We start from the raw sequence: 13,656 nt of genomic DNA on the forward strand, positions 1-13,656 counted from the left end.
ATTATTCGTCCCAAAGCAATGTTGGGAGAAGTAAGAGCAAAATTCCTAAATTCCTTCCTATGTTAACCTCCCACAGAAGTGCTGCACTGCCCCTGATCTCAGATATGTCTCCCTCTACGGCGTGCGCGCTTGCGCATGCACACACACACACACACACACACACACACACACACACACAACTTCAAAACAGCTAGTATTACCCCAGGAACTTCCCACAGTTTTCTCTATAATTTGATATCTTTCCTCTATGGCCATGAGTCTCAATCTTGGCTGTGTGTTAGAATTATTTGGGGAGATTTTTAAAAATCCCAATGCCCAAGCCACACTCCTAGACCAATTAATTTAGAAGTTCTTAGGATGAGAATGAAACATCTTTTTTTTTCTCTCTTTTTTTTTTAACCATCCCAAGGTCTTCATTTATTTATTTTGCACCTATCATGCCATGAATTCATGGGGAATAGATTCTAGCAGCTCGAGGTCCTTTTCTTTGGTTCTCAGAAAATGTGCTTCTCTGAGCAGAGCAGGCTGGTCCTTTGGTTGAACCTAGATGCCTTTCTCTTTGGCTTCCTTCTTTTTCTGATCATTTTCCTTCTCACATTTCAGGATGCCCTCTCGGCTCTTAGAGTGCTTAATATGCTCAATATGTACATTAATTCTCTTGGCAAGAATCTTTCTCTTGTTTGTTCACAACAATGCCAACAGCATGCTGGGTTACACTGTAGACTCTTTCAGCTTTGCCATGGTAACACTTGTGCAGCATTCCTTTTCGAACAGTGCCCATTCTCTTGATGTCTACAGTATCAACTTCCTTGTAGATTGGCACTTATGTGGCCAAAGGAACAACCCCATGTTTTCTAAAAGGCTGGAGAAAATACCACAGGTGCCTCTCCTCTTTCCCTTCATCTTCATCATTTTGACAAATTACTGGAAGTTGGAGGTTGTGGTTGAAAGCCAGGCATCATTTTTTAAAACTTCTCAGGATATTGCAACATGCGCCGGGGTGGAGAACTGCAACTCTGGCTTCTCCAGGAGGCCCTTGGAGGTAGGAACCAGCAGTTGGGCTACTTTAGCAACTTAGTAGAAACTAAAACCAAAAATGATCTCCCATGGCCAAACATAACAGTAGTTTCTAGCTCTCCAACCTCCCTCCCTGACATCTCCACAGCACTTGGTCTGCCCTCTTGAGATTCTTTTCTTTTCTTTTCTTTTCTTTTTTTTTTTTTTTTTTTGGAGACAGGGTCTTGCTCTGTCTCCCAGGCTGGAGTGCAATGGCGCGATCTTGGCTCACTGCAGCCTCTGCCTCCTAGGTTCTAGCGATTCTCATGCCTCAGCCTCCCAAGTAGCTGAGATTACAGACACATGCCACCACGCCCGGCTAATTTCTGTATTTTTAGTAGAGACGGGGTTTCGCCATGTTGGTTGGGCTGGTCTCGAATTCCTGACTTCAAGTGATCTGTCCACCTTAGCCTCCCAAAGTGCTGGGATTACAGGCGTGAGCCACTGTGCACGGCCCTGCCGTCTTGAGATTCTTGTTGAGACTATACAAGGCGTTGGCTCTTGTCTAATCTTTTGCACTGTTCCTCTGTCTCCTTTCCCATCAACATTCTAAAGTTGGTTGCTTCTCATAATCCATGGCTTCTCTTTCTCTCCAAGAACTCCGCCAGCATGTACATTTATAAAACCACACCTCCAGCCCTAACTACTCTCATGTGTTTTTTCTCTAATACACCTCCATTTGGATGTCATGCTGGTATCTCAAATTCAATATATCGAAAAAGGAACTCATAATTTCTGCATGAAACAGCACCCCCTTACGACTTCCTTTATCAATGTAGCTACCATTTTCAGGATCATTTTTGGTTCTTCCTTCAACAGTCTATTTCCAACGTTCAGTTGGACTTTTCTGTACAATATCACTTCTACGTAATTAACATCTTTCAAGTTCAGATCGTAACAATTTCCTGTCTGGGTTATTGAATCAGCCTCTTGCTCAATATCCCTCACTTTGTTACTCCCTATCACAAGGTCATCGATACACCACTGTCGGTTTAATATAGGATACAATTGCAATCATGTGACTCACAATTTAGTGCTCAAAACCCGTCACCAAAGTGCAAAGCGCCTGGCATCCAATGCCCTTCAGTATGGCCCAAACTATTTTTCTGACCATGCTTGCACGTATTCCTCCACACTAGATGGGACATTTTTTCTTTTTGAAATGGAAAGAACATAAACTTTGAATCAGACAGATTTGGTTTTAAATTCCAATCGGCTACTACTAACTTGGATAAGTTTCTAAAACAATATGAGCCTCAGTTTCCACAACAACAACAACAAAAAATATAAAATATTATGTATTAGTAAAAGATAAAAGGTGAAAAAAAAAACAGACATTAATCGTTAACAGAACTGTTTTGTATAAATTCTAGTTTTTGGTTTTTTTTTTTTTCTTGTTTTGTTTTGTTTTGTTTTGAGATGGAGTCTCACTCTGTCGCCCCAGGCTGGAGTGCAGTGGCACAATCTTGGCTCACTGCAACCTCCAACTCCTGGGCTCAAGCCATTCTCCTGCCTCAGCCTCCCAAGTAGCTGGGATTACAGGCCCCTGACCACATGTGGCTAATTTTTGTATTTTTAATAGAGACGGGGTTTCATCATATTGGCCAGGTTGGTCTCGAACTCCTGACCTCAGGTGACCTGCCCGCCTCGGCCTCCCCAAGTTCTGGGATTACAGGTGTGAGCTATCGCGCCTAGCCTAAATTATAGTATTATGTTTTTGTCAGATCCTAAACTTCCCTGCTGCACCTGGACTTTTTTGTTGCTGTTGTTGTTTTGTGCCTTTTTTGTTTTGGTTTGGCTTTTAGTCTTTGTATACGGCTGTTTCTCCTGGCTATGCTCTATATCAAAGGTTGACAAACTATAGCCCACAGACCTACTTTGGGCTTAACCCAGACATACCTATTCATTTAAGTATTGTCATTAAGTATGCTACAACAGCAGAGGTGAATAGTTGTGACAGAGACCATATGGCCTGCAATGCTTAAAAATTTTGCTATCTGGCCCTTCACAGAAAAAGTTTGCCCACCCCTGCTCTCGCCTCTCTTTCTTTACTCACTCTATAGTATCTCCCCAGGCATCTTGGGTTTAAAATATGTCCACAAATCCTCCAACAAAACTAACTTCAAAAGGTGGAGCCCCCATGCCTTGAATATAGGCTGGAATTCATGACTTGCTTGCAACAAATAGGACATGGCAGAGGTGTCAGTGTGTGATTTCTTAGACTAGGTCATAAAAGGCACTGTGGCTTCCACTTTGCTCTTTTGAGATCACTAATTCTGGAAGAAGCCAACCCCCATATCATAAAGACACTCAAGCAGACTGGGGGGAGTCCCACATGGAGAGGAGCTGAGGCCTCCTGCCAACAGCCAGCACCAACTTGCCAGGCATGTGGGAGCCACCTTAGAAGCTGATACTGCAGGCTTGGTCAGTCCTTTAGAGGAACTTGCTGACTTGCAAGCCCAGTCTACATCTTGGCTCAAACCTCAGAACAGACCTTAAGCCAGAACTATCTGGCTAAGCCACATTCCAAATACCTGACCAGCAGAAACTGTGAGGATAATAAATACTTAATGTTGTTCTAAGCCACTTAGCTTCAGGTTAATTTTAATTTCTTATACAGCAATTGATAACTAATACATAAGAAAATCTTCATTTACCATCCACTGACCAAAGACTCAAATATACAACCAGAGTCTGGACCTCTTCTATGACCTCATACCTTCATATATAACAACCTATTCCACGTCTGTTCCTAGAGATCTGAAAGGCATCTAAAACCCAACATGTGTGAGACTTTGGTCTCTTTCCCTCAGACAAGATCTTCCTCCAATATTCCCTATCCCAGTTAATGGCATAATGAGTTTAACCCATAAACTACAACTCTGGCCATCTGTGATACCTCTTTGTCCTTTACACTCTATATTCAACCCATTATCAATTTCGGCCAAATGAACTAATAGGTAGTTTTTAAATCAGGATGTTACCCTCCAGCAGTACTATAGAGATGCTCTTTCATTGTCTCAAGCATCTGCTGATCATGAGAAGTCTTGTGTAAGAGCATCATTCTTTGAAGGTAATCTATCTTTCCTTCTGATAGCCTTTGATGTTTTCTGAAGAACCTTGAGCCTAAACCCGGGTTTGCTTTATTCATCCTAAGACTTGGTGTGCTCTTTACAATCTGAAGACATACAGCTCTTCAACTCTCAAAAAACTCCATCGTCTCCCTGAATATTGCCTTTTGATTGTTGTCCCTATTCCCTTTATAACAGTTGGGGTCCAGTCAGACACTCCGGTTATTTTAATAGACAAAAATTAACCTAAAGAACTATTAATCAGGTAAAGGGCAGAAAGAGGGCATTGAGGCATGGAAGGAACTGCAGAAGGATGCTACCCCACTAGGGTTAAGGGAATAAAAGGATGATGTTAGAATTACTAACATTTAGAAACTTGGAGGAAGGGCCCTGCAGAATTGAAATTAATACCTTTGAGCAGAGTCTGCTGGTCTGTTGGTACTAGTGTTTCTGAGGGACACAATGAGGTTGGTTATGCAAGTTTTGAACAACTGCAAATCGAAATAACTGCTGCTACCAGAATGAATTCCACTTCCAAGACAGGCATTAAATGTCATTCCTAAGGCACTCGTCTACTCTCAGAACTCAATAGACTGAATCTTCAACTTGCAACAATGGCTTTGTTTTTGACACGTGTCAATTTCCCTTTTGCTTTCCAGCTCAGCTATATATTTTAAGCATGTTTATGTATTTGCAGCAGATAGAAGTGATTCCCTCCACCAGCTTAGTCATCTGTCAAGAGTTTCTGTCCACTTCTCTTCATCTCCATGGTGCATTACCCTAACCCAAAACATTATCATTTCTTCCCCAGACTACTAGTACCATCTTCTAACTTGTCTACCTGCCTTCATTCTAACAAGTCCACCATCTTTTCTCCACGCTGCAGCGAATGTTTTCTAAACACCAATCTAAGAACGTTATCTCTTGGACGGGCATGGTGGCTCACGCCCGCAATCCCAGCACTTTGGGAGGCCAAGGTAGGTGGATCACCTGAAGTCAGGTGTTCAAGACAGCCTGGCAAACATGATGAAATCCTGTCTCTACTAAAAATATAAAAATTAGCTGGGTGTGGTGGCGTGTGCCTGTAGTCCCAACTACTCGAGAGGCTGAGGCTGGAGAATCACTTGAACCCGGGAGGCAGAGGTTGCAGTGAGCCAAGATCATGCCACTGCACAGCAACCTGGGTGACAGATTGACATTCTATCTTAAAAAAAAAAAAAAAAAAGAACATTATTTCTCATTTAAGTCCCTTCCCATTGCTCTTACAATAAACATAAACATGTTGCATATGTCCAACAAGGCCTTATATGTACTGACCCAGTGCCATCTTGCATTGCACTCCTTCTTTCCTGTGTTTTCTGGCCAGTCTGGCCTCCTTTGCTATTTTCAAATAGGACAAAGCCTTTGTATGTGCTGATGCTCCCTGTCTGCATCAGTCCTCTTCCCAACTCTGCCCATTTAATCATCACTCATCCTACAGAAAACAAGTCACATTCCTCCAAGAAGCCTTCCTTGCCCTCAGACTAGGTCAGCACTCTCTCTATATGGTCTCATGGTCTTGGATAGATTTCTTTTACACAATGTGTCATGGATTATTTGGTAAAGCCTCCTCTTTGGGGCTATAAACTCCAAAAGAAAAGAGGCATAGCATCCTATGCTCCTAGCAAGAGTTTCTGCCACACAATAAACATGTAATAGCTCTTTCTAGAATGAATAAATGAGCCATACTGAATATTGATTGAATTTCAACAAGCTTTGCAGAAATCAACCTATAATGATTATCCCTTTCAGTGGGCTTCTGATACTTGTAATTCATCTGACTTATTCCTTTCTTTTCTGCCATGGGCCTGGTAGTCTCAGCATATTATTGACTAAGGTCCGGAGCCTCTATGTTGTTTTTGAATTCCCAGTGTCTAGCATAGTGCCATTGAAATAGTATGCAACCAACACATTTTTATTACTCATGATAACGATTAAGAACTTAGTGCCATTATAGTTAATGTAGTAAAATTTTGTGAATTCAATAATGTCCCTAAGTAGTATACAACTTTGAAAGCACGCTCTTCTCAAGTAATTAAATGTTATAATTATCTAACACATTATTTTTCTATATAAAATTTCAGAGATGTTAGTTCATTATTTCCAACCCTTTATATTTTAAATTAATGATACAGTAATTTTTAAAAAACAAACTTTTGCTTTACTTTAGCTGAAGACACAGATGTCTTCAGATGGCGCTCAAAATGGTTTAAATTACACAGATGTGGTAAGCATACAGTGAAATCTTAGAAAGGCCCCAAAGAATTCCCTATGGATGATACATGAGCCAAGGACATGACATTCATCTTGGAGGATATTTCACCCTTTGAATACGTTTGATAAAATGCCTTTTTTTAGTCCCACTTTGACTTTAAGCACTTAGAAATCATTTGTTTTACAAAAGCCCTGTGGTCCAAGATTATGGCAACCAAAATAGTGACTTCTGTCTTATATTTCAGTTATGCATGGTTCCTGACTTTAGTTTAAAAGAGTGATTTTACATAAAAGTTTTTAGATAGATTTCACTCCTGTGCCTTTGTTGGTCTTTTCTGTACTTCTACGAAGAACAGCTTTGCAGTTTCTACGCTGGCTTCAAGCACAATACTATAGCTCCACAACCTTGTCCAACTGTTAGAATCATCCAGTTTTATAGCAGATGGACACAGACGTTCACTCACCCAGGTTCTGAGTTTCAGCAATCTTCTTATCTTTGCCATTTGTATGAAATAAGTTTGTTGTATTTTAGCACCCAAGCACCATAGTGTCTTATACCTTACTTTCAGGAAGAGGATCTCAAACATCTCCTGGTATTATGTTTATGATTCTTTGCCACCAGGTTTTTAGGCTTGTTGCAGCATGATTTACACTGCAGACCTCCCTAAATTTAGTTAACTTTCATTCGTCATCACCATTCAGATATTTTAATTTGGTATATCCAGGAGGCATAATAGCCAATGCTTTGCCAGAGAGCTATAAATATTGGTATGAATTTTACATTTCCACTTGACAGTAAGAGTGTCTCAATTGATAGTGATCTTATGACTTCTTGTCAGCATACCAAATATATCAACAGGCCTTGTCATGAATTTTCCAGACATTTGTAAAATCATGAAAGTTTTTCACATTGAAATGAGAAAATATCACACAAAAAAATATTTTTTATACGATTTTTATGTAAAATATAATAAGATTGTGACTTTTATGTTGCATACAATGTTTATTACATGGGAACTTTGTGCATTTATGAAATTATTTACTACTTATTTATAAATGTATAAAGAAACATTTAGCAACAATTGTGTTCTCAATTCTTTTGAAGTCTGTCGACTTATGTCTATTTTTTCTAGAGGATTATTCCATGTTTCTGTCTAGTCTGGCATTTTACTACATATGCACTCTTTTCATAGAACTAGTGATGTCCATTTGTCAGCCTCAAATACATACAAATTGCTGTCTTAAACCAGATGATTGTTTTTGCAAAACACAGACGTACAAAAGAATGGTCCTTTTGTAGAAATTGATCTAAATACTTTAAAGCTTGTTTCAAGGGTGTGAAATTTTGGTTAAGCTGGCCCAGAAAAATATTTTTCACATCAACCTAGGTCATGATCATACTTATTTTATGTAACATCAAGCCTACAGAATGTGTTTTCCAGTGACCATCACTAATGGATATTATCTGGTATTTTAATTTTTTCCAAGGCTTTTCTGTGTATAATGAGAGGAGTCCTATTAAACACAACATATAAAAATAAGTTAACTCTATATTAGTGAACAACAGATTATTAAAAAGAATTAGTGGTACGTCAATTAAAAAACTTTTTAAAAAGTTTTTTAAAAAGAATTAAATTCTGTCAAATTCAGCCTGAAATTTGAACACAGAAATAAGAACAGCAGGATTTTCACTGGAAGATGCATCATTCTGATGTTAGTGGCCAAACCAGATGCCAGAAAAGCAGTGCCTCTCTCAAATTCTCTTAAGCACTCATGAGGGTTCAGCCTTCCTTCTTGATGTCATCCAGCTCCTAGAGAAGTTTTGCTAGTGTCCCTTCTGAAACTATGGGACAGGAGAGGAAGTCAAGGTCACTATCACCACCAACTCCTGAAGTCAGGTAGTTGTCAGCCTTGAAATGACCCTCATCAAAAACTAGTGGCTTGAATGTCCTCTATGAAGCCGTTCTTTGTTTGTTTTTGGTTTTTTGTTTTGTTTTGTTTTGTTTTTGGGATGGAATCTCACCCTGTCACCCAGGCTGGAACGCAGTGGCATGATCTCGGCTCACTGCAACTTCCACCTCCTGGGTTCAAGCAATCGTCCTGCCTCAGCCTTCTGAGTAGCTAGGATTACAGGCACCCTCCACCACGCCCAGCAAATTTTTGTATTTTCAGTAAAGACAGGGGTTTCATCATGGTGGGCAGGCTGGTTTTGAACTCCTGACCTCAAGTAATCCACCCACCTTGGCCTCCCAAAGTGCTGAGATTACAGGTGTGAGCCATCATGCCCAGCCTATGAAGCCTTTCTTGACTCTTCTGAATACACATGGCCACTCTCTTCCTGAATTGCCATTGTACCCTGTAGAAACCATTATTGGGACATCTATGAGACTCTTTTTCATGTATGTATATACTTGTCTGTTTCTTCTACTGCACCATAAAACCTGTGTTCCCAGGAATTCTATGGCTTTTCTCTCTATCACTCCACACAATATCTAGCACTCAGTCAATACTCATTATGTTTGTTGACAAAAACATTCTTCTGGACATGTTCATAGAACGAACACAGTCTTTAGCAGCAGTACACTCTGCAAATAACTGTGAAAAGGGAGTCGTTGGATTTACCAAACTAGAACCACTCATTTTGAGCAAAAAAAAATCTCTGACTCAATGTGAGGCAGGGCTGCAAAAGTTGAACAGCAACAGTTATCATTCACCCAGCACCTCAAGCCTTCACACTGTAATCACATCGATTAGCTGAACACTGGCATCAAAGAAAGGGTCAGTATATTTTTTGTTCAAGCCTTTGTCCATATATAGAAGCTGGTGCCAGATTACTTTAGTGTTTAGTGATTTTAATTTTCTGTGAAATTTGGCTACACAACTTGTGCTTCTCCCAGTTTATGTGCTCTGTACTGTCAAATATGATACACTCAGAAAGCACATTCCTTTATCATTTTCCTCTTGCAAAAAAGAAAACTGGAAAAAAATATATTATTTGCCTTTAAGTGGAAAGACATTTCATTTTCCAGATGGATGCTGGTACTTCAGGAAATATTAGAGATAGCTTGTTGAAATTTTTAGAAGTGATCCTGTTGTCGTGCATTTTACACTCCTGGTCAAGCTATCATCACTACCAAAGCATTTCCTTAACTACCTACATATACCCACTTCTTTAAGAAGAAACAGAGTGATGCTAACTTTCCTGAAGTTTCATACACACTTGAATTTGTATATGTCAGGTCTCAGATTGTCAAAAATTGAAGCATGGAAATTTGCTCCTGGAACACCAAATGTATATGATATTCCACCTGTGATGTCCTCAACTTGTTAACAACCCTAACGACTTCACCAACCTCTAGGAACTTTTTTTCAGCAGGATATAGTAGTCACAGACAAGAAATGAAGGCGAGATTGTTTCTAGATAAATTTAGCTGGGGAATAAGGAAAATATGATCTAATAAAGGAAACCTCCAGGTGAATTCAAGAGAGTGAATTATATGGGAGTTGGAAAACCGATTGCCAAAGATTCTTCCTTTAAGTAGAGGTTGTGATAAAATACATTTTGATGTCTATTTCTAATGAAAATGTGAAACAGACATCTATTTTTCCATCCCAACTGGGCTTCCTCCAAATATGCTGCCTTCTCCCTAATGAGTTGGAAGAGTGTGCACCGTAAAATAGTACAACACATCCAGAAATGCTGACATTTCATTTTTAATTGAAATCAAATAGAAATAGTTCCACTGGGAAACAAGAAAGTAAAGCAGGCTTTTGATAGAAATTAATAGGAAAGGGAAGGAAATACTATTCTCTGCCATAAAGTAGTCCACTATGGAAGGCTGCCAGTCCTCTTGCCTGAATCTGAGTTTATCTCCAGGATTACATTCAGTGGAAAGAACACATTGTATGAAGGTGGAACGAGAAATCACATTTGGATGGATGTACCAAATAAAAGAAATAAAAAATACTTCCTTTCTTCTATTTTTTAAAAATCATAGGAATATAGAGTCCAAGGAAAACTTGAATTTTACTGCAAAAACAATGATAACAAAAACAAAAGAGTTCATATCATCGACAAAAATATTTACAAAAATATACCATAAAATACATTCTTTGGGAGGTAAAATAAATTTACATTACTGGGACTAAAATTCTTTCGATGGTGAGACAACTTTCTTTTAAAAACAGTTTTATAGCAATACTTATAACAGTGGTACTTTTAAGAGTTGTAGCTTGGCTGGGCGCTGTGGCTCACGCCTGTAATCCCAGCACTTTGGGAGGCTGAGGCGGGTGGATCACAAGGTCAGGAGATCGAGACCATCCTGGCCAACATGGTGAAACCCCATCTCTACTAAAAATACAAAATTAGCCAGGCATGGTGGTGTGCACCTGTAGTCCCAGCTGCTCGGGAGGCTGAGGAAGGAGAATCACTTGAACCTGGGAGGCAGAGGTTGCAGTGAGCCAAAATCACACCACTGCACTCCAGCCTGGGTGACAAAGCAAGACCCCATCTCAAAAATAATAATAATAAAAAACAGTTGTAGCTTGAGCAGCAACAATAAACATTAATGAAGATCAACATTTGTATAACTATATGTAGATTATGAAATATTTGTATAGATTTTCAATAATTGATACTCCAAACTATTATGAAAATTCCTTCAACTTTCAAAAAACAATACTTTATTCTCCAAAATATCAGACTTTGAATATAAAAAGCCATGATTTTTAAGAAAATATTTATCTCTGTGGTCATAATTTCTAGGAACAATCTGTAGTACTTTGTACCAAAAAAAGTCAGCTATTTTTATAGGAGTCATTCCAAGACATTATTGAGTGAGGACTGGTACTAGGATGAGGAAGGGTCAGGCATTTGACACCGAAGAGTTTGTGGCATGTTGCAGAGAGGTACTTAAAAAGATAAATGCCAAAATGGTATGATTGATACCTAGTATACCTGACATAGGGACAAAGTGCATTTTAGACGCTATCTCAAGGAGTCGGGTAGTAAATGAAAGGAAGGAAGGAAGAACATAGCTAGAGGGAGAGCTGCCTGGAGAAAGAGTTGGTTGGTTTGTTTTCAGAATGTAGAAACTTGCACAGGTGGACAAGTGGAGTCAAAGAAGAGGAGGAAAGTTTGAGCTTCAGGAGAGAAAAGGGGTAAGTGATGGATACATACGGGTATTCTTTTTTTTTTTTTTTTTTTTTGATCTGGGTCTTTCCACAACTTCTCCCTGGTGACCTTGACTGATTTCTCGGGCTACCTCAGACATAAGAAGTCATGTTTATTAGAACTGATCAAAATAATATGTGGTATGTTTTAAGGACTGAAGCCCAGATGTTCCCACTCTTCCAGAATACTTAAACATGCACTGACTTCCTGAGGGCCACCAGGCATTTAGGGAGATGCCCAGTGAGAGGAAGGCAGCCTTGTGTTCCTTATTGTAATGAGACCTCTCTCTGAAATGATTAAATAATCTACCTTGTAATAAAAACTGCTGATTCTTCATGGAGGTCTCTTCAAATACAATAATCTGTGAAAATCCTGCCTACAGAATTTTAAGAAAAACCAAGAGTACCAATTAACTTAAAAAATTATATAAAATTAGTGATGAAAACAATGACCATTAACAAAACACAAATATAAAAACCCCTCTATTCCTCACTCTAATACTAAAACTTCACAAAATTAATATCTAACTTACCTGATGAAAGCAATTTAATAAATTCTTTGGATAATTCTAATAAAAATAAGAAAGGTATTATCTCAGTCTCAAATTTGCCACAATTAAGGAGATACTCTTTTGAATTGGGAGGTTTCTCTCTAAAGAATTTTCCTCTTCTAATAAAGGATATTGCAATATGCTCTGAATAGATGTTTAAAATCTCTCTCATAAGTTCTGGAAATCTCTCTCATTGAAACAGTCCCAGCTTGACAGCCCTGCAATAACCATTAAATATTAAAATAACATTAAAAAGCAACTGCTCAGCTCATGGAGCTAGCTGCAAAACTCCGATGCACATTAATGGGACTCACATAGCTAAATCCCCATGTGCTGTACCAAAAATTTATACCCAAGGATCCAAGGATCAGGCGCCATAAAGAAAATGATGGATTCACTTTCAAAAAAAATAATCGATCCACTACCAAACAAATTATCATTATTCATTGAATTTCAGTCACATAATTATTCTAAAAACCAGACTGTCCAAGATTAAACAGCATCCAATTTTGCATTCACATCGTATTCATTTGTGATGTAATAAAATTCATACTTCTATTGCAAAATGATTTGAATGTTGTAAAAACATATATAAAGTTTAAAAAATGTGTCTTATTTACAAACATATCCTAAAGCCAAAATCTAATTCTAGATACATTGTCTATTATTTCTGTAGACACTACGATCACAATACTTAAGCTTAAGAACTATTTTTGTTGTTCTTGAGGTATGTTAAATGTAAAGGGGAAAAAGGTATAAATAACTAATAGTGTTAATAGTTAAAATTATGTGGCGATCTAAACTTCTCAAAGAATTTCTCTTAAGAAATTATAGAAATTTTGACATAGTGACCACACATTATTATAATCATCCATGTTAACTATCCGAGAAGAAGTTACACACTATTTAAAAACAAAAGACAGTGTGTTTAATGGAAAGTATTTCAGACCAAAATTTAGCTTACTCAAATTCCAAACTAAGACAAGTCACTTAAATTTCCAAATTCACAATTTTATTAGCTATAAAATGAGTGAGATGGACTCGGGAATCTTTTATGTCTGCCAGTCTATGGTCTTCTTTTGTAACAACTAATTTGGTTCACATTGCATCTGGTTAGATTTTCCCATTTCCCCCACTCCTACCATCTCCACAACACACACACACACACACACACACACACACACGAGAAATAAGTTTTTAAATCTGGTACAGAACTCTCGTATAAATGCACATATGATATTCTGTGAAATTCCTATTGGTCAATCAAAGTATTTGCCAGAACTGAAAGAGGCCTAGAGAATGAGAAAGAGAGGTAACACTGTTTTGTGGAAAGAGCACCTGGATGGAAAATTTGGATACCCACTTTCATCAGCAACCAACTCTATAACTTTGGGCGGGTCACTTGCTTTCTCCAAATTGCAATTTCATTCAAAGCAGTAATTAGATAAGATGGTCACTAAGTGCATGTCCAACTCTGAAATTGGATGCCTACAACTAAAATATCACTATTATGATAAACTAAACAAAGCAGTTACTCTTTTTTTTTTTTTTTT

The 13,656-nt window shown here is 38.4% G+C and overlaps 1 protein-coding gene and 1 pseudogene across 2 annotated transcripts in view; both read left to right on the top strand.

Annotated features, from left to right (window-relative positions):
* LOC105533311 overlaps positions 1–13,656 on the top strand; it is a 25,060-nt pseudogene that overhangs the window by 2,030 nt on the left and 9,374 nt on the right. Inside the window, exon 2 of the transcript XR_001005103.1 lies at positions 5,770–5,774. The product of XR_001005103.1 is annotated as a small nuclear ribonucleoprotein Sm D2 pseudogene, transcript variant X2 (transcript). The remainder of the gene's footprint in view (positions 1–5,769; positions 5,775–13,656) is intronic.
* TCF4 (transcription factor 4) overlaps positions 725–13,656 on the top strand; it is a 479,608-nt gene continuing 466,676 nt past the window's right edge. The window contains exons 1-2 of the mRNA XM_011971719.1: positions 725–1,042; positions 5,014–5,104. Of these exons, the coding sequence (XP_011827109.1) occupies positions 740–1,042; positions 5,014–5,104 (394 nt within the window). The 5' untranslated portion in view covers positions 725–739. The remainder of the gene's footprint in view (positions 1,043–5,013; positions 5,105–13,656) is intronic.

The sequence above is a fragment of the Mandrillus leucophaeus genome, unplaced genomic scaffold, assembly GCF_000951045.1.
Source record: "Mandrillus leucophaeus isolate KB7577 unplaced genomic scaffold, Mleu.le_1.0 Scaffold124, whole genome shotgun sequence".
NCBI lineage: Eukaryota > Metazoa > Chordata > Mammalia > Primates > Cercopithecidae > Mandrillus > Mandrillus leucophaeus.